This window comes from Stigmatopora argus, chromosome 1 (assembly GCF_051989625.1).
Source record: "Stigmatopora argus isolate UIUO_Sarg chromosome 1, RoL_Sarg_1.0, whole genome shotgun sequence".
Taxonomy (NCBI): Eukaryota; Metazoa; Chordata; class Actinopteri; order Syngnathiformes; family Syngnathidae; genus Stigmatopora; species Stigmatopora argus.
Genome location: NC_135387.1, coordinates 14,963,556 through 14,983,337, shown reverse-complemented (window position 1 = coordinate 14,983,337; position 19,782 = coordinate 14,963,556). Strand labels below are relative to the sequence as shown.

The 19,782-nt window shown below is 39.9% G+C and overlaps 2 protein-coding genes across 11 annotated transcripts in view; one reads left to right on the top strand and one right to left on the bottom strand.

Annotated features, from left to right (window-relative positions):
- Positions 1-12,877, bottom strand: part of LOC144074654 (extracellular sulfatase Sulf-2-like) — a 22,429-nt gene extending 9,552 nt beyond the window's left edge. For 4 of the 9 annotated variants that reach the window (XR_013300358.1, XM_077601195.1, XM_077601243.1 and 1 more), the window contains exon 1: positions 5,221-5,539. The gene's annotated coding sequence lies outside the window, so the exon portion shown is untranslated. Of the gene's footprint in view, positions 1-5,220; positions 5,540-6,487; positions 6,599-10,948; positions 11,106-12,781 lie in introns of those variants that run through there. The other 5 variants (XM_077601203.1, XM_077601218.1, XM_077601225.1 and 2 more) reach the window with 5 other exon arrangements.
- Positions 12,490-19,782, top strand: LOC144074701 (outer dynein arm-docking complex subunit 3-like). Of its 2 annotated transcripts, none has more exons than XM_077601271.1 (13): positions 12,490-12,702; positions 13,901-14,022; positions 14,094-14,171; positions 15,051-15,224; positions 15,429-15,512; positions 15,613-15,738; positions 15,934-16,050; positions 16,151-16,300; positions 17,287-17,447; positions 17,578-17,734; positions 18,427-18,573; positions 18,834-18,921; positions 18,992-19,782. In XM_077601271.1, the coding sequence occupies exons 1-13, from the start codon at positions 12,627-12,629 to the stop codon at positions 19,105-19,107; spliced, it is 1,596 nt and encodes a 531-aa protein (XP_077457397.1). In that variant the 5' UTR covers positions 12,490-12,626; the 3' UTR covers positions 19,108-19,782. The 2 variants fall into 2 exon arrangements, with proteins under 2 accessions (XP_077457397.1, XP_077457389.1); XM_077601263.1 differs by having other exon boundaries at positions 12,492-12,702; positions 15,429-15,530; positions 18,992-19,781.

The window sequence follows — 19,782 nt, the reverse complement described above, 5'->3', positions numbered from 1 at the left end:
GCTTTAACCAATCAGATTTCGAGTTGGCAATACCACAATGCCTTGTCGCAGGCGTAGGGATAAGTCATTGCCTTCTCGCAGGCGTAGGGATACGTCATCGCTTTCACCAACTATGATTGGCTAGTGATTAGCCAGAGCTACCAAACTGTATCTGGAGCAAGGTGCACAAGCAAATATATTGTTGTGTTGATTAAAAGCCATTTTCAAGATGGACTATGGCAGAAATACGACAGGACAGGATCGACTTTCAGCATTAGCATCGATGGCGATATAACAGAAGGAAGAAAGAAAGGAAGATGGATATTGTGTACAGTTAAAAAGTTTTTTGGGTGAGTAAAATATGGCTATATTCCTAAAAAATATTTCAATTGTGGGCCAAGTTCTGATATCTGAAAAGCTTCAGTGTTTGTATTTAAGCTCCAGTGTTTGTATGTAATCACTAAATGCTGCTAGGAAGTGGATTTTACCCGTTGAAGGCGCTACGAGAAAATGCACAAACCGCAACTGTAATCCATGGAAAAAAATAATATGCAGTTTTTGGGGAGTGATTCAAATTTGTGTTGCAAAAATACTGCTCAGTGCTCCCTGGCCCCTGTGTGAAAAAATAGTAGTAATTGGTTGGCCCACTCTTCCTTGCAGAATTGTTTTTACTCAGAAAGATGAAAAACTGTGATGATAACATTCATCTTCATCAGAGTGAGAAAAAAAATGAAGTGGCAGGAAGGTGCGAGTATGCGTGGGGTACTCAGATGACACATTATCACCACACAGCTTGCTGCATATAAATAAGCAATGGGAGAACTAGTCTTCCACAGGGAGGTCGAAGGTTGTGAGAAAGGTCACTGGTTACCACGGTGATGGAAAGGATCCATTCTGAATTACTGTTTGAGCACCATCAGTCATGTTTGTAGCATCATGTAAGCCGACACCACAAACGTGTAAGCTGACACTGGCATGAACAAGAATTTAAACAACTAAGGAAACATAAGAATGGCACTTCAGGTACTGTGACTAAAAGTAAGAACATTTTTACAAAGAGCAACAAAAGGGTTGGAACAAACCACAACACATATTGAAGGTCTTGGTCCTGTCTCGGACCCTACTTTGAAACATTTTGGGCTTGTCTTCGTTTTGATTGGGCAGATTCGTGATTTAGTCACAAACCGTGCTGATTGTGTTGTTCTTTAAATTCATTGTGATAATAAGGATAGGCATTTGATATTTTTACCTTAAATTTACGTGTAACACCATCGTATCTTTAAAGTGACTTCTGCACACGAGCACAGGTGAATGATGTGGCACGCAAGTACGACCATGAGTGAGGCATTATCGTAAATGTCCATGCTAATTTTCTTTAGCTCGTCTATGGCAGTTCACATTATATAGTACTATTAACATCAAGCTAAGAGACTTTTAGTAGATTAATTTAGATGACTTGATTGAATATTTTAATGTTCCAATTTATGTTCATCAGTTTTACAGTACGCTTCAACAGGGACTGACCAATAATGTTTGAATCAAGCAATACTCATGCCTCTTTTCTTCACCTTCACCTTATCGCCTACTCTCAGCCCACTCGCAAACGCAAATAAATGCTTGTAGGCAGACACACGTAGACAAACACACGTGCACAAATAGGATGGGCTGCGCTTTACGTGTATGTATTAAAAAAACGTGAAACTTTTGTGCAAGTACCAGTCACGCTGCAACTGTATGGGGATTTGCCAAACTGTTCTGCGGACCGTGTGTCCTTAAAAATGCATCTCGTGGATCGACATTGTGATGACAGAATTCTAGTCTAAAGCATTAAGTACAGCACTTAATAAAATTATGTAACATACTGCTGTCCAACACTGTGAATTGAATCGACTTGGAAGACTTTGCCTTTAAAATTAAAAAAAAAAAACATGCTGTCCAGTCAAGGGATTTGTTTTATCATTCACCTGTTTCTGTCGGAGCTCCCGCATATTAGTTGGGATCATTACGAAAAGTCTGAAATTGCCCCAAAAAGACATTATGGGGAAAACTATTCCTTTTAGAAGTGAGAACTCTGCTAAACTAGGGTTAATTCCCAAATGAGGACCCCAAAGACGCCAATATCTGTGAGATAACCAAGTTGATTGTGATTGAATGCATTAGTTTGCTGTTAATGGGATCTAAAAATGATTGTGATTTTACTGGGACACACAAGAGAGGGCATTAAACACTCAAACATTGTAGCAATCAATTCATTATCGTATAGTTGGATAAATATAGTACTTTGGGCTCAATGTATTAGAGTCGTCAGCTGTCCCAGCCAAGGGTGAATTCATCCTACGATACAGTCCATTTTTTAATGAACTCAACCATGTCACATGGTCGACTAAGAATATCCCAGAGATGATCGCATACACAGTCGGTCTTGTTCATTCAATTTGGCCCTAATCTAAACCCATATTTTCTTCCTCTCAGAAATTCCAGCACTGTCCTTCTTTCTTACAATGTTGTCTTGTTCACTTCATCTCCTCACTAATAATGCGCCAACTTAGTTATTGACTTATACTGTAAAAATCACAGTGCCATGGAAAGACTTATGAATTGGTCAATTAAAGTTTACACTTTAAAGTATATAATGTGTTCTTCAAATGGTACATCAATGAGAGAAACAGTTTTTGGAAGGAAAAAAAAAACCTCCAAAAGATTTGCTTGAGCATAGAATGTCCTTGAGCATAAAATGTGTGCATCTGTCGAATGTCTTAATCACCTCATTGGTCGTTCAAAAGAACAGCATGAAGCTAATTTTACTCAGTGACACATATGAGTATACGGAGTCATCAAGATAAACAATGAAAGGTTGAGACAAGAAGAGCCTCGCAAGGCAGCCAATTTGAGAGCACAAAAAATGTCTGGAAAAAGTTCAACTGATTGCCGCATTCTGAGGTGTGTGACTTGGATTAGCACGCAGTTCATTTTTGTGGTTGTCCTTATTAAAATATTAAATAAGTCTGCTTCCGTTCAACTGCCGAACTGAAGCATGCCTGAAGTGTCCAAGATCAATGTGTCAAAACGCCAAGGAGCTCATCACAGACATCAAAGTCAGCCAGTTCCTGACTTAAAATGTAGGAGTTAGTGGAGTGCCAGATCATCAAACGAGCCAGATATGGCTCACAAGCCATAAATTCCCGACCTCTGATTTAGTTGGAATTTCCTGCCAATTTTTCATTTCACAGGGAGAAGCCCTGAATGGTGTCTTTTTCATTATCATTATTATTAGTCACAAGCTACATAGCATATATCTTACACTTACATTCCCTGACAAAACACACGTTACAAAGAAACCCCAAAATGTACCATTGCAAATAAATGGAATGATTTCATAAATATTTCTATCGACATTAATGACTGCAAGTGGAACTGGTGAACATGCAGACTGACCCCAAGTACAGCAGCTTGTTCCTCTCACTTAATAATCAGGAACATGTGGGAAAACATGCACAGGAATGTTGAGGAGAGACTGTCATCTGGCCCAGCAACCCTTGCATGTGTGTCTGTGTGTCATTGTTTGGGTCTAACTTGCATCATTAATCAGGAATGTGCCATTGCTTTTTGGTGGGACACAATAAGCAGACTATCTGACTGACATGTGTGTGTCCACATCTTTGCCAGGTCTTCTGTTCCTATTTCTCTCTCTCCGGCATAAATATTTCTCCAAAACGAAAGCAATTTGGTGTGTTTTATAACATATTTTTATCAAACTTTTGCAATTGGGTTTGTATGGGCTTTTTATGTGGTTTCCAGTAAATCAGGCCATGAATATGATAAGTTAAGTCTAAATGGATTTCCTCGGTAAGTACCCTATTTAGGTTTCAAAAGCTTGTTTAAAATTGATTCAGCACTCCATGAAACGTGGAAAAAAGTTGCTGCAGTTATCTCCAGAAATGTTTTTGGAAATGTGCTTGCTGGCATATCCATTGATGTAATTTGTATTCAATTAATAAACCATTATTAACTGATGAATTAAGAAGAATGTCCTTCACATATTTATTGTCTTAACTTTGTCTAATGGAGGTACATTTATTAAATACATTTATCAATGTAAATTAATTTCAATAATTCATTAAATGCCATAAAAGTATGCATTCTGATTTGTCAGCGGACGTAAACAACCAACAGCGTACTTTTGAGGTTGTGGCCAGTCACTCTACTCCACTGCCGTGTTCCCCAAAAACACAGCTTTTGCGTGTGACTTTTACATTTGACACCAATGTAATTAGATAAACCGTAACTATTGGATATTTCATAATAGAAATGTGTGCTAAATTGATGTTGACGTTCTCGCAATGAGTCATGCTGATTCTGTCCCTAAGAGCCGCGTTGTTGACACCGCAGGCAGCGGGTCACATTGTGAAACAGGAAGTCGGAGGACACGCCAAGCCAACAATGCTTTCTGCCGGCAGCCTGCTTGCTGACAAACAAATTTTAAATAAAGAAAAAAAGGCGTATGTGCTTTCAGGGGTTGCAATGGCAACAGGTTGAAAAGTCTCCAGACTGAATTGTCAGTCCTAGTTTCAGAATCAGATGATGCCTTCAGCGCTGTCTTTGTTGTCACTCTACATTTTTCTCACTGGTCACTCACATATCATAAGTTGGCATGACTCATTGTCATAAGTTGTGAATGATGCAAAAGTATGATGCTAACATCGTGCCCGTTTATTGCGATGTCTCCAATTATTTGCTATGACATTCTAAATTTACAACAGAAATCATTGCTTTAATGCTATTCAATGTCATTTATCATCTCAGGATGTGAAATTTTTGCCAGGCCTCTAACACACAACAAACAAATCTGTTATGACATTAGTCTTACGTAATATTGCAAAGCTCTCACAATCCACTATGCATTGACAGCACTTACAAAATGCTGTCAAATCACAACACTGACGAGCTGAGAAGTCCCCAAAGCTCACCATTATGAGATCTGCTACTGTGACAAAATGAAATAACATAATCTGATGATTCCACTTTTGCAAAATGAGTGACCAACGTACAATCTTAAATTGGGATGAACCAATCAAACAACGGAAAATCCCAATTCCATCAACTGCCCCAGTACTGCGAACATCATAATATTGATTATAATTCCCCATAGGACATTAAGGGCGGTCCACATGAAGGAGTTCACAACTTTGTTTTCAAATCAATGAACCAGAAGAGAAGAACAGCGGGGAGCAGAATCTCTACCTTTGAATGCTGCTGCTGTGACACTTCCTCTTTGGCGGCAGGTGTTCTCTCGTGGATCCCCTGAGGAGAACAAGGAAAGTTGTCAGTTGCTCGGCCCTTCCTGTCTGCACTGGAACAGTTGAGAGAAAAGGGGGTGGTCCAACTCTGCTTATTTTCTTTCTAGCTCTGTCCAAGTCTTCTCACACCTCCCTCGCTCTCCCCTGTCTCACACGTTGACAGCCGAACCGGAGCTTCTCCACTGCTGCTGGTAAGGACAGGCCATCTGTTTCAACATGCTGGCCTGCCTGTCCCTTCACTTTCACTCTCCTTCTCTAGCTATCTTGGAAAGAGAGAGAATGGGAGAGGGAGAGGGAGAAAGAGAAGAGGGAGGAGGCGGTACCTGGCCTCTCTACCGGCCAATGGGGAGACTCGGGCATCATTATGGATCGCTGGACAGGGGAGTGGCCAGTGCAAAAAAAAACTCAATCTGACAGGCACAAGACACACTGTCGTCCAGTTATTATCTTATAAGCAGCATTGTGCATGCACTCCACTTATCGTGCTGAAAATGTGGACTGTTGTCCAAGAAAAAAAAAGGTCAGCTTCCCTACATCATGTGCTGCTGCTAACCACTTTAGTCACATTTTTTTACCTCTTCATTTTTATTGTGTATAATATACACTGTATATATATTTTAATGACTTCTTATTTATGTGTGCACTTTATGGTCAAGCTTAAAATCTCATTGTATACACACAATAAAGGCATTGAATTCAATAAAAGCGTTACCGCAACTGAACGGACCACTTCTCTCACTGCAAGGCATGATGCTCAATTCAGATTTTTTGTCAAATCCGGTTTCCTATTTCGATCTTGTCATTCGCACGGCAAAAAAATGTGATTTCCAAAGGAAAGAGAACAGCACACATTCAAGCATGTGAAGGAGACAGCAAGGAAGGTCCCCAAATTGTTATATTGATGAACAATTTACATCATGAACGTTGGGTTTTGCAATTAAAATGTAGATATTTCAGGTCAAAAATATAACCTTGACTTTACGTTGAATTATTTTTATTCTAATCTGCATACACTGTTTTTTATTCATAAAAACATGTACGTATATCTGATTTACGTTAAGATAAATCCAGGGAGAATAAGTTGATAAATCATTATATAAACCTTTTTAAAAAAGCTGTATTTTTTCTTAATAACATGTTTTTATTACTGTTACACGTGGTACATTATTATCAATATTTTGATACATTACTATCAATATTTAAGAGGTCACCTTCGTATTCCTCGTAATCATCCTCATCTAATCTGATTGGAGGTTTGGGGCTGGACTTCAGCAGACATCCGATGAGTCTGTCACATCATCGTCCTTTGTTGATCATGCATACTGAACACTAAAACATAGACACACACAAACGCACACAGGAGGTCAGCGTGTGGATTAGTCAACATCTGCTCCACGATTTTCCCCTCTAAAAATAAAAGATGATGAATTTTAATCCGCTGAGGCAGAGATGGAATGGCTTTGGATTCTGTGAACAATATGAGGTTGTAAACATTAACTATAAAATTCATTTTAATGGCTCCCAATTCTACTCTAAATAGCTTTTCTATGCGACCAATAAAAATTCTATTCAGGCAGTTTCTGAACAGGCTGTCCAACTTCAGTTTGCCTTTGTAGTGGTTTGTGCCTGAGTTGAGCGGTTGATTCGTTATAAGGTACCTTTCAAGTTGAAATTTCCAAATGGGCGTGGCTAGCCCACTCTAGCAGACCATTATTTTGTTCTGTTTTGAAATTAAAATTTAAATACAGTGGTACCTCGAGATAAGAGCTTAATTCGTTCCGGGACTGAGCTCGAATGTCGATTTTCTCATAACTCAAACGAACGTTTCCCATTGAAATGAACTAAAAACAAATTAATTTGTTCCAACCCTCTGAAAAAACACCAAAAACAGGATATTGGATTGGAATAAATGTTTTATTTGTTCTAATTCGCCATCTATTAACAAAATATCAAATAACTAGTGGTTTATCAGTATACTAAAATGTGTTAAATAGAACTAAAATTAGACGGATTTCACAGAGGGTAGAGAGAGAAGAACAGAGAGGGGGAGACTTTTCTTGTGAGTAGTATATATAAATCTCGTATTAGCGATTGCCTCGCCATTCACAATGACTAACGGGGAAAAAACACACAGAGAAAATGCAACGCTCCGCCCAGTTCTCGCAGAGACATTACAAGAGGGAGTTGAGCTCAGAGAGACATTACACGAGGAAGCTGCGGGGAGAGATACAGTGCCCGTGATGTTCTTATGAGCAGCCTCTCGCGTCCGCTGTCTGCTCGCATATCAAAATTTAACTCGTATCTCAAGATAAATATTTGCCCGAAATTTTACCCGTATCTCAAATTTCTCGTTTGTCGGGCCACTCGTATGTTGAAGTACCACTGTACTTAGTAAATTGCAGCTAAGTTTAAAAGCAAACAAACAAACTTGATTTAGGGTAGCAAATATTTTGTTACCTACCATTTCCGCAAAAAGACGCTTAAAACTTTAGAAGACAAGCAAACTCCTTCAACAATAGACTAGACTTCAGCTCAATTTATTGGGCCCCATTAATCCATTCATCTTCTTCCACTTATCCGCCAGTTTCAAGTCGTGGGGGCGACAACTTAAGCAGGGAAACCCAGACTATGTTCTACTCAGTCACTTTGTTCTGTTTCCAGGAGGATTCTGCGCTACTCCAGTTGAAAAACACATGGCTTTACTTTCAGAACCTAAAGGCATTTGTAGCATCTCGACTCCCAGAGAAGTCGTGCTGATCATCTCCATGCAACAAAGTGGAGCGTAACACACTAAAACAGCCATCATCAAGTCCATCCTCAGGACAATAATCCTGAAGGCCAATATCAGCCAATCAGTTGGTGCACCTTTAGTACGCACCAAATTTAAAATTGATGTCGCTGTATGACGCTGACAGCTTGACTGTTTGGGTACATTGCTTGCTGACACGCTGTGTGGAAGGGGAATGCGGGTGCGCATATCATCCTTAAAGCATGATAATATTAGTAGTCGACGATCACATTTTTGTCTGCTACCAGTGATCAGACGATCTGGATTAGAGCCGAAATGTTTAAAAGGAGATCGGTTTTACAAAAAAAACGTACTTAAAAACAATCCTGTACAAAAGTTGTTATACAGCGCACACAATTTGAAATGAACAAAAAAGTATAAAATACGGGAAAACGTAGAAGTAGTCAGGTATGTAGTAATTGTAGTGTGCCACAAGGGTTCTTCTGTGTGGATATATATTAGCATATTGATGAGTGTGAGTAGGCCGTTTTAAGTTTGCAAAAAGTAGCTGGCAGGGCAAAGTGCTGTCAGCATTGATGTGAAGGATGTCTTCCCTCTAAGCATGCTTCATGGAGCCACCTGTTGTCAGAGAAACAGTCACGAGCTGCCAATCTTTGCATGAACAAAACAGTAACTGCTGCTTTGACAGACACCGTTGTCAAGACAACAAAAAAAACCCTTCTGGTGGCTCGGTCCTCGTTTGCGGACCCCTGCTGTGGCCCCTTGCTGGCTTTCTGCTTTGCTTGTCTTTTAAGAGGATTAACATTAGCAGCTAATGAGGCTAATTAGAGCATGTGGGAAACAAGGCGGGGGGATGACCCTGACTTGACCTCTGGGGGACTCATTGATGCCATTATGTCACCGGAAGGAAGGAAGGAAGGCAAACAGGAAGGAAAGAAGGTAAACAGGAAGGAAATTTCTTTGTTCTGTTTATTGAATTCACAGCAATCAAATTTTTGTTATTTTGAACATTTGTCAATGAAAAACAGATTTCTTAACATTTGTCAAATATAGATTTCTTAACATCTGTCAATGAAAAATAGATTTCTTAACATTTATCAATGAAAAATAGATTTCTTAACATTTGTCAATGAAAAATAGATTTCTTAAGATTTGTCATTTTCTTATTTTTTGAACCGCTTTATCCTCATTAGGGTCACGGGGGTGCTGGAGCCAGCTGACTCTGGGCCAGAGGTGGGGGACACCCTGAATCGGTGGACAGCCGATCGCAGGGCACAAAGAGAAAGACAAACATAGACACTCACACTCACACCTACGAGCAATTTAGAGTGTCCAATCAGCCTACCATGCATGTTTTTGGAATGTGGGAGGAAACCGGAGTACCCGGAGGAAACCCACGTAGCCTACCCACGCAACCCTGGGGAGAACATGCAAACTCCACTCCGGTGGACCGACCTGGATTTGAACCCAGGACCCCAGAGCTGTGAGGCCGACGCGCTAACCACTCGCTACACCGGGCCGCATTTCTTAAGATTTGTCAATGAAAAATATATTCTTAACATTTGTCTGTTTTTTCCCCGTTAACGTTTGTCATGTTTGTGCAAAATGTTTTCATTAATTACTTCACCGCTTGTACACTTTAATGTTTCTTTCATTTATGTTACTTCATTTATGAGTTAATTTTGTCCTGTTTTTCACGTCATTTAAAAATACAAAACCTTTTTAAAAATGATTACAAAATGAACAAAGGGAAAAATATAAATGACAAGTTGTCAGTACTGCAGCGTTTGATCATGAAAAACATGACAGGCTGACAAGAATTCGTTAAATCGGGCAAACATGGGCAAATTTAGTCATCATTGGAAGGGCAGCTAATATACACAACCACCCCGACACACACCCATATAAGCTCATCTTTGTAATCACCACACGCTTCACTCCGGGAGGCCCAGGAATCCTTGTGCCCCCAATGTGTGAGTGTCTGAGGTTTTAATGAAATGTCGCTTTTGTTGCCTTTGATATGCTAATGAATGAATTAGCAGCAGCATAAAGACTATTTTAACTACTTCAACACAAAAAATGACTTCTCACACTAATGTATTCTTAGTGTGTGGGGGGTGTGCATGCATGTGCATAACGCGAGTGCGTGCGTGGATGGGTGTGCGTGCGTATGCGTGTGTGTTTGTTTGCATGTTTGCAAGCATTATTGTGTGTTGGGGTGTCTCTGATATTGATTTGGATTATGCACAAGCTGTGAAAAAAATTAGTTAGCAGAACTTAAAAGTCAATCAATTTCAAAAAGTCAAGTTATTTAAGGCATCGCAACATAACATTTCAGTTTACTTGGAAATGTCGGTTTTGCCTACAAGCTTGATAATTCGAGGTAACACACTTGCAGAGCAGACAAGCTAAAATACAAGTGAAGATGAATTAATTCAATTCAAAAGTGTGTTTAAATCCACAATCAAACCAATTGACTGGGACTATAACTATTTTTACCAGCTGTCAAAAACAGTATTTTGTATTGCTGCACGTGATCACCATTAGACGACGGAGATTAGAAAAATATATTTTTTTTACTCATCAATCACAGTATAATATTCTATATCCTGATCCACTAAAAACAGACATGGATTTTTTGAAAAAGGATTTTCTTCACCCTTTCAATTTGATACATCTGAGCAGTAAGTTTGAGAAGACGGCGATCAAGTCAAAAGTGAACAATTGCCTTTTCAAACTGGACCAGGCAAGAACAAGCATGCATCAACACAGCCCACCCAAACAACACCCACACAAAGTAGTATAACAATTTTTAAGGACATACCACAAATAATTGAAAACACAAAACCTAACAAGATGGACAAAATCGCAATGCAAAATAATACAACAAAGAAACAATGCATAAAAAATGTTATTCACTCACACACTGTCCAAATGGGTGCACGCGAAACAGGAAAGATGCCAGATTGTGTGTTTACATAATCCCCGATGAATAAACATGGTTATAAGTGCACGGGCGCACACACCCATACACGGAGAAGCGTCATGAATATGCAGAACGGCAACGTGTTTGGTTCTCACACTACATGATTGACATTGGTCTTGTTGGCTGTGCTAATTAGCGAGGCTTGTTTGCAGGAGGTGTACACGTTATGCTACTTCAATGCGCGTTGCTGCGGCAACCGCAGAATTGACGGCCGTTGTTTAAGGTCAAGTTGCCAGCAGGGGTTATTACTTCTTACATGCTATTATTTTGTTACCTTCATAATTATTGTTTGTTAATTGACCTTGTTTCTTTTGCATTTGTCAGCGTATATTGGGTTTGAAAAATCCCCAAAATCAACCCATTTCCGTTCGTTCATAAAATGTGGTTTATTGTCTATGGTTTTAACCCTTTCATGGACAGTGTTTACTACAGTGGACAGCTTTTCAAAAGTTGACACTTAAAACCTGAAACTCTTTTTAGTGCAGTGTATTAACAATTATTATTAAATTATTCTTTTTTTTATTATTATTTTGTCCATTTGTGCCTCCCAGAGAAAATGGATTGGGCGTCTATAACAGTCAATGGCAGCACCATAGTTAAATGACTGCCCTGTCAGTACTCAAAATCATAATTTGTGCAAGAGTGCGTTACCCTGCACCAAGTTAGACACAAATAGCCAAAATTTTAAACTGTGAGAATCAGAGGAATCCTAAAAAAATCCAATCTACCAAATTATTTTTTAAACATAATGTATTATATTTGTTTTTAATGGGCCCTGCTGAATTTAAGTGTGTTTTAAGAGAGAATAAAAATAAGCAGGGAGTGGTTAGCGCATCGGCCTCACGGGTCTGGGGTCTTGGGTTCGAATCCCGGTCGGTCTACCTGTGTGGTGTTTGCATGTTCTCCCTGGGCCTGCGTGGGTTTTCTCCGGGTACTCTGGTTTCCTCCCACCTTCCAAAAATATGCATGGGAGGTGACCACGAATGGTTCGTCTGTCTCCGATTCAGGGTGTTCCCGCCTCTGGCCCGAAGTCAGCTGGGATAGGCTCCAGCACCCCCCACGGCCCTAGTGAGGATAAACCGTTTCAGGAAATGAATGAATGAATGAATAAAACTAAGCGAAACAGGAAATGAGGTAAAGAGCCACAGTGTATACAAAATATGATAAGAAGGAAAGAGCCGCATTCATTCTGGCCAGGAGCCGCATGCGGTTCGAGAGCCACGAATTCTTAGATCATGATTGGATAGATATGAAAAAACAAGTCACAGGTGCAAGATCGATTCAGTTCACATTTCTCACAACGAGGAAATGAAAATAAAATGTCATCAGAGACGTGAAAAAAGATATGTGAAAGTACAGCAACAAAGTATTTTGTTGTAATTGATGGTAAATGAAAGGCCATATTGAAGGAAGGTGATGCCTTCACGCACGTTGGTAAAGTGGAATCACAGATGACATCACAAGGACCACACCTACTTGTAATCAGAGGAACCTCAGAACAGGTAAAACAGTGGCGTTTGCACGTGACTGAGCAACGTGGCCCGGCAATTACCGCACGTCTAGACGGCAAGCGCCCCCCATTGTGACCTTCCTTTGCTCCACATTTCCCGCAAACATGTTCGAATCCGAGAACAACAAATCGTCGGTGCACGACCAAATAGCGGAATATCAGAGGAAACTTCAACTTTTAGGTAAAACCTGGCGCTGCTTTTTTGCATTTTAATATGCGACAGACCCCGCCGTATAAAGATTTAAAGAAAAAATACATACGTATAGCCTGCCAGATTTGGTTAAACTGCTTCCAGGGGGAAATCAGGCGTGAAGTGTGGTCCTATTAGGGTTCAGCAGGATACAGGACGCGCCTCCATCGTCATAATATTTGACGTCTTCTGCTTGCGTCATCGCGGATCCCCTCACTCTTTTTTTTTTACAACTTTAACCCTTTCATGCACGGTTTAGGTTTTCTTAAATATTTTTACATTCAAACTGCGGCCCATGTGCCAATTGCGGTTCACGAGACAATATTTTGCGGTCCTCACTTGACCTCTAGCTTTAGTAGATGTGTTAACCACACGTAATTTGCGATGGGAAGTATAAAAAAAAATAGAATAATATATGAATCATTTGAGGAATCATTTCAGATATTGGTTAGCGCGTTCGTTGGTCCTCCAATTTGTATGTTTTCCCTGGGCTTCTGTGGGTTTTCTCAGGGTACTCCAGTTTCCTCCCACATTCCAAAAAACATGCATAGTAGGCTGATTGGATACTCTAAATTGCCCCTAGGTATGAGTGTGACTGTGAATGGTTGTTTGTCTCCTCGTGCCCTGCGATTGACTGCCCACCAGTTCAGGGTGTCCCCCAACTCTGGCCTGAAGTCAGCTGGGATAGGCTCCGGCACCGCCCGCAACCCTAGTGAGGATAAAGCGGTTCAGAAAATGAATGAGCGTGTCGGCCTCACAGTTCTGGGGTCGAGGGTTCGATCCCACGTCGGTCCTCCAGTTTGCATGTATGCCCCGGGCTTTCGTGGGTTTTCTCAGCGTACTCCGATTTCCTCCCACATTCCCAAAGCATGCAGCATAGGCTTCTTTAACACTCCAAATGACCCCTAGGTATGAGTGTAAGCCCAAATGGTTGTCCGTCTCCTTGCGCCCTGCGATTGGCTGGCCATCGATTTAGGGTGTCCCTCGCTGGTACCCGTAGTTAGCTGGGATAGGCTCCAGCACCCCCGTGATCCTTGTGCGGATAAGCATTTTGTAAAAGGAATGAATGCATGAATCATTTGACCTTCCAAAGCCAACATTACAATACTTGTGAGCGGGCTGAGTTCTACATATTTCATGCAAAAACCCCACCCAATGAATTGAATCATTGTTATGTGCCTCTGGTCAGAGAGCGACATGAGCGCCTCGTATGAGAGCTCCCGCTCAGCCCTGGAAAGGAACCAGCAGCACATCCTGCGGCTACAAGAGGAAAACAGGGACCTGAAGAAGAGGGTGTCGGATGCTGACGCCGTGAGGAAAACAAGACATTTTCATCGTATCAACAGAACATTGCCTTTACATTTTCAACTCTTGTTTCGTAGGATGAACAACAATTCATCCAATCGGCCTTACACGGCCGAGGCATGGAAAAAGACACTGGGCCATCGGTGTCAGGAAAGGTATTCATGTATTTTGCTCTTATGAGCTTTTTGTCATGCATGTTTCTTTTAGGCTCACTCCAAAATTATCGTTGACAATGAGTTTCTCTGATTATTTATTTTGACAAACTTATGAAAGTGTCTGACGTATGGTGGCATAAAAAGTCACAATTCTCTAACAGTAGTAGTACCTTGACTTAAAGCAAATACATTTTCTTCAGGAATATTTTAATGGGAGGCTTCCTAACTTATCAACTTAGTTTTGTTAACTTGATTAAATGAGTTGAATAAGTTTGTGTTTAGGTTTGTGGGCCATAATTTAATTTCTCTGTACACCAAACTACACTTGAAGCAAATTGTGTGAGTCTTAGCCTCAAATCTAGTTTACCTAAAATTAAAATGTTGAGTTTAATTACTGAAGTGAGCCCAGTTTCCTTAAAATGAGTTAATTTGAGATTTTACTGTGAACTGTTTTTTAGATTTCCATCAAAACCTGAAATGTCATGTTCTGCCCTTTTTTGCGTACCTAAAATTTTATATTTCATTGTTTTTTTTTTGTGTTGCTAATTATACTCTCATAAGTGGTCACCTTGGTTTTACATTGATGACTTGAGTTATGCATTTCTAATACTGATGATGTATTTAGGAGAAACATCTTAGAATTTTGTCTTTCGTGACTGACATGAAATTGTGCCCAATTATTGACATGCTTACTTTTCCAAAAAACAAATATACTAACATATTTGCCACATTTTTCTTGAATTTTTTCATACTAACATATTTGCCATATTTTTCTTGAATTGTTTCATGCGCGGTTATGTTTTCATCTTTTCAAATGGAACTCAACAATAAATATCCCAAAACTTGTGACTTTAATGGGCATCTTTCTTGTCTCCTTAGGGAGCTCTGTCCAAACTGGAGCACCGGGTGGCATCCAAGATGAAGCGCCTCAACGCACTTCGACACAGCACCCTGACCCACCAGCGCCGGCTTGAGGACCTGAAAAGGGAGTGCCTCAGATTGGAAGCAGTGGGCTTTAACCAGGCCATATCTGAAAAGGAGGAGGTTACAATGGTATTTAGCTATTATTTTCATCTACTATGAGACTATTATCTAGTTTCAGATGAAATAACTAAACCTTTAATGACACTACCATTGAATTAATTCAATGCGATTGATGGCTATGAATGTCCAATATTTAGTTATCTGGCAAAGCTGACAGTCAATGAGTGTCACTCTGATATTTTATATATATTATATATTTCTCTGTACCTCCAGAAATTGAGGTCACTGCAGAACTGTCTGGAGAAGAACCAGCTTAAGTGCAAAGAGGCTGCCAACATCATGACAAACTATCTAAAGGTCAAACGTCAACTGCAGGTCACTTTGGGTTACTTGATGGACAGGTCTTTTAGTGACAAATTCTGCCTCAATCATTTTTTATCCTCTTTTTATTTGGCAGGAGGAGAATCCAACTTTCCAAGGTCAAATTGACACTCAAGAAGCAGAAATCCAAAAGTATAGGAAGGAACTGCAGGAAGTGCAAGATATGAACAACAAAGCCCAGCTATCCAAGGAGACTGCAATTGTAAAATGATGACTTGTTTCGGGCACTTGCAAATTATGTTGAATATGGTCTATAAGTTGAAATATTTTCAGATCTTGCTTTAAGGGCTTCACACCAAACTTTCCTATCAGCATCTTCATCTATACATTGCTAGAATTCATTTAATATGCAGACTTTTCTAGACATCTGTCTTTTTTTTTGCTCTCATCCTCCTAGGCTGAATTACAGCAGCTCGAGGAGCAGTTCTGCAAGGAACACCAAGAGAAAGATTATCTTTTGGCTGTCTACCGAAAAAGGGTGCAGGAGATCAAGGCCCGGGCTGAAAAGTTAGATGTGAGTCAACATTCAATATTGTATCCCGTGTGATATAGATGGGCAAATCCTTGATAAAAAATGAAAAGAAAAGACGTAACTTGAATTTTGCGACATGCAGGCTCAAAGGAAAAACGTACAACAGGATGAGCAGAACACTGACGTAGAGGCAGACTCCACCAAGATGGCTGAAGAAATGGAACAGAGCATCAGCGTGTTTGATGAAACCATCCAAATTATGAAGGAAGCCACTGGTTGCTCTGATACGCAGGTACCGATGTGGAAACAAAAGGACGTATTTATTTTTTTGGTGGTGGCGTTTTAGTTCAGGTGACTGTCAGGAATAAACTGCCAGCCCTCTCAGTCAGAATGGATTGGCCACCAATCGCCATAAATGCTCATGAAATAATGAAATCTAACAAACCCTCTTTACACACTGCAATCAGTATCAGCGATTTTTTTTTTCTGCTATTAATTATTTTTAAAAATGTGAAAATCCATGCTGAAACTCGTAGGCGGAAGCCACTCTTGCTACTAGGACTCGGCACTGAAGAAAAAAAAAATATATATATATATATCGTATATGTATTTTTTTTTAAGTTCTTAAAAATGTGAAAATCCACGCTGAAACTCATAAGCGCAAGCCAACTCTTGCTACTAGTACTCAGTACTGGATTTTTTTTTTTCGATTATCGTGGCCATGTCTGGTCTACATTAACATCGATATTTGAGGGATTACTGTGGATTGGCCACCGATCAACATTAATGCTCGTGAAATAATGATATCAAGCAAACCCTCTTTACACACTGCAATCAGTATCAGCGTTTTTTTTTCTGCTATTAATTTTTAAAAAAAAAGTTTTTAAAGTTCATAAAAATGTGAAAATTCACGCTGAAACACATAGGCGGAAACCACTCTTGCTACTAGGACTCAGCACTGAAGAAAAAAATGTGTATTTTTTTAAGATCATAAAAATGTGAAAATCCACGCTGGAACTCGTAAGCGGAAGCCACTCTTGCTACTAGTACTCAGTACTGGAATTATTTTATTTATTTTTTTCCGATTATCACGGCCATGTCTGGTCTACATTAACCACGATATTTGAGGGATTACTGTAGATTGACCACCGATCAACTGTAATGCTCGTGAAATAACGAAATCAAGCAAACCCTCTTTACACGCTGCAATCAGTATATTAGCAAAAGTAGTTTCTAACTACACTAAGTGCATTGTTCACATTTTACCCTCATATGTAGGAGGTGATGGATCATTACAACACCCAGAAGGACACTCACCATCATGTGACAACGCTGAAATTGGAGAATGACTATATGCTCCAGCAGCTAAGGGAACAGAAGGTTCATCTAAAGGAGCAGTTTGAAAACATGCAATATTCTGGAGAAACACTACTGTCCCGGTGAGAAAGTCTTGGTGTATTTATTATGTTGTAATGCCGTGATCGCAATCTTTTCAGGTAAATTATCACAACCACTGACTATGAGGGATGTCTTTTGTATTGTGTGTGTCTTACTCTTCTACATTTGTAGGGAGCAGAAGATGCTGGACGAGTGTGAGAAGGAGCTGCGAGTTAGACAGCATAATTGTGAAACAGCTAAGGATAGTTTATCTTCTCTCGTTAAAACTCTCAGCACTATCCAAGCTGGTGTGGAGCACCTCGTGGAAAAACTTGGTCCTATTTCTCTGGTAAAATATATGTACTCTAGTCTATGTGTATACCTTTTATGTATACATACACACGTATATATCAGCCCAGTGGTTAGCGCATCGCCTTCACAGTTCGTGGGTCATGGGTTCGATCCCAGGTCGGTCCTCACTGTGGAGTTTGCATGTTCTCCCTGGACGTGCGTGGGTTTTCTCCAGGTACTCCCGTTTCCTCACACATCCCAAAAACATGCCTTGTAGGCTGATTGGACACTCTAAATTGCCCCTAGGTATGAGTATGAGCATAAATGGTTGTCCGTCTCCTTGTGCCCTGTGATTGGCTGGCCACCGATTCAGGGTGTCTCCCCCCCCCCAGCCCCCGCTTGGTGCCCGTAGTCAGTTGGGATAGGCTCCAGCACCCCCCGCGACCCTTCTGAGGATAACCGGTTCAGAGGATGAATATAATCCTCTAAATACCCCTTTAACGATGTTTAATAATAGCTTGTCTTATTTATGATGTATTCATGATGGGGTTATTCTTTAGGTTATATAAAAATCACAATTACATAGAAGCAGATCTCTGGTCCCGGAATTTACTTTGGACTTGATTATTATTACTTGTAAGCTGCCAAACTGATAAATTTCTTTGGCATGCTCACAGCTTGTACTGCTGCAAACAACATTTTAGCGTGTCTACTATGAGACGTTGTATATCTCCTCTCCTGTCTGCGCAGAATGAAGCACCTTCAAATGTGCCTCCAACCTCTGATGAGTTTGGAGTGGTGTTACTCAATCAGTGCGAACGGAAGGTGCAGCAGCTGAAAGGCAAACTTCATGGAAAAGATTTCGATGATGTTACAAAGGACATGGAGGAAGAAGAGGTGAGACATACGTAGTACATGGACATTTTAAGATTCTGCAGAGAGCTATAGGAATGTTTGCACTTTCATATTTGTTGTGACCTCACATGATAGGTTTCCTTGAATCGGGCTAATATCTAATATTAGTGATAACAAGGTCTATGTATATTTTTCATACATGTTTCCTATAATCAAGGGTCAGGACAATAACCATAGCATAAAAAAAGGACTGTCAGTGCAAATATTATGTCAGACTTTCACACATTTTTATTCTTCTGTAGTTCTATTTTACAATTGAGAAACAACTGCCTCCTTACAACAAGCGAGTTGCAGTAACTGAAGACCAAGAGATGGGCCTCTTAACCAACGGTGAGATTGCGCACACGCACACAAAAATCCATCACGAACATTGTTTCCTATTTGCAATGTTGGTTTACAGAGGACGATAATGAAGAGGATGAAGGAATCCTCACCCGAGAGGCGCTGAAGCGCCGCTCCCAGCTAATGATTGACTCCATGTCCAATAAGAAATCCTGGAAAGCGAAAAAGAAATGAGACCTATTTATTTTTATTTCAAATATTCACATGTTGAATTTGATGCTTGTAGCCAGTTCTGATGTTTACAAAAGGCTCACACAAAATCTTGGTAGATTTACTACCATAATTATTAGCATAAAAAGTTAACAGAAATCATTTAGATTCAGTTAGAAGCAACAGATGCAATGCTGTCTGTTATATGTGAACACTTAACCTAACCAAAAAAAAGGCAAATATTTGTCTGATTATTGGTTGCTGTGTTAAATGTGAAAATGTTGCTTTTTGTGAATGGTTTTTATTGTTTTATAAATTTCAACCCCAGTTCAAATGTTTGACGTGTCACTAAAGCAAATTATGTCTGTGTCAGTGTCAATATTGTTTAAAATATATTTTTTATTTTTTTAACTAAAAAGTAGGTCATTTTCCAATGCAGAACATGGGGAAACAAATATTTTTTATCCTGATGGTTTTTACGTTGTGGTAGGTATACTGATCATAGCAAGTTCAGTTGACCGTCAGTAATAAAATCTTGAAATTTTCTTATTTACTTAGAGGTTAAATGTTCCACATAAGACTTTGATGTTCTACCCAGTCCAGTTTTTATATGTATATGCAGTGGCGGGCCGCCAGGGCTTTCAAGGCCTTCTCTGCTGGCCTAAGAAATATCTGAATCATATATTATATTTTGTCCAT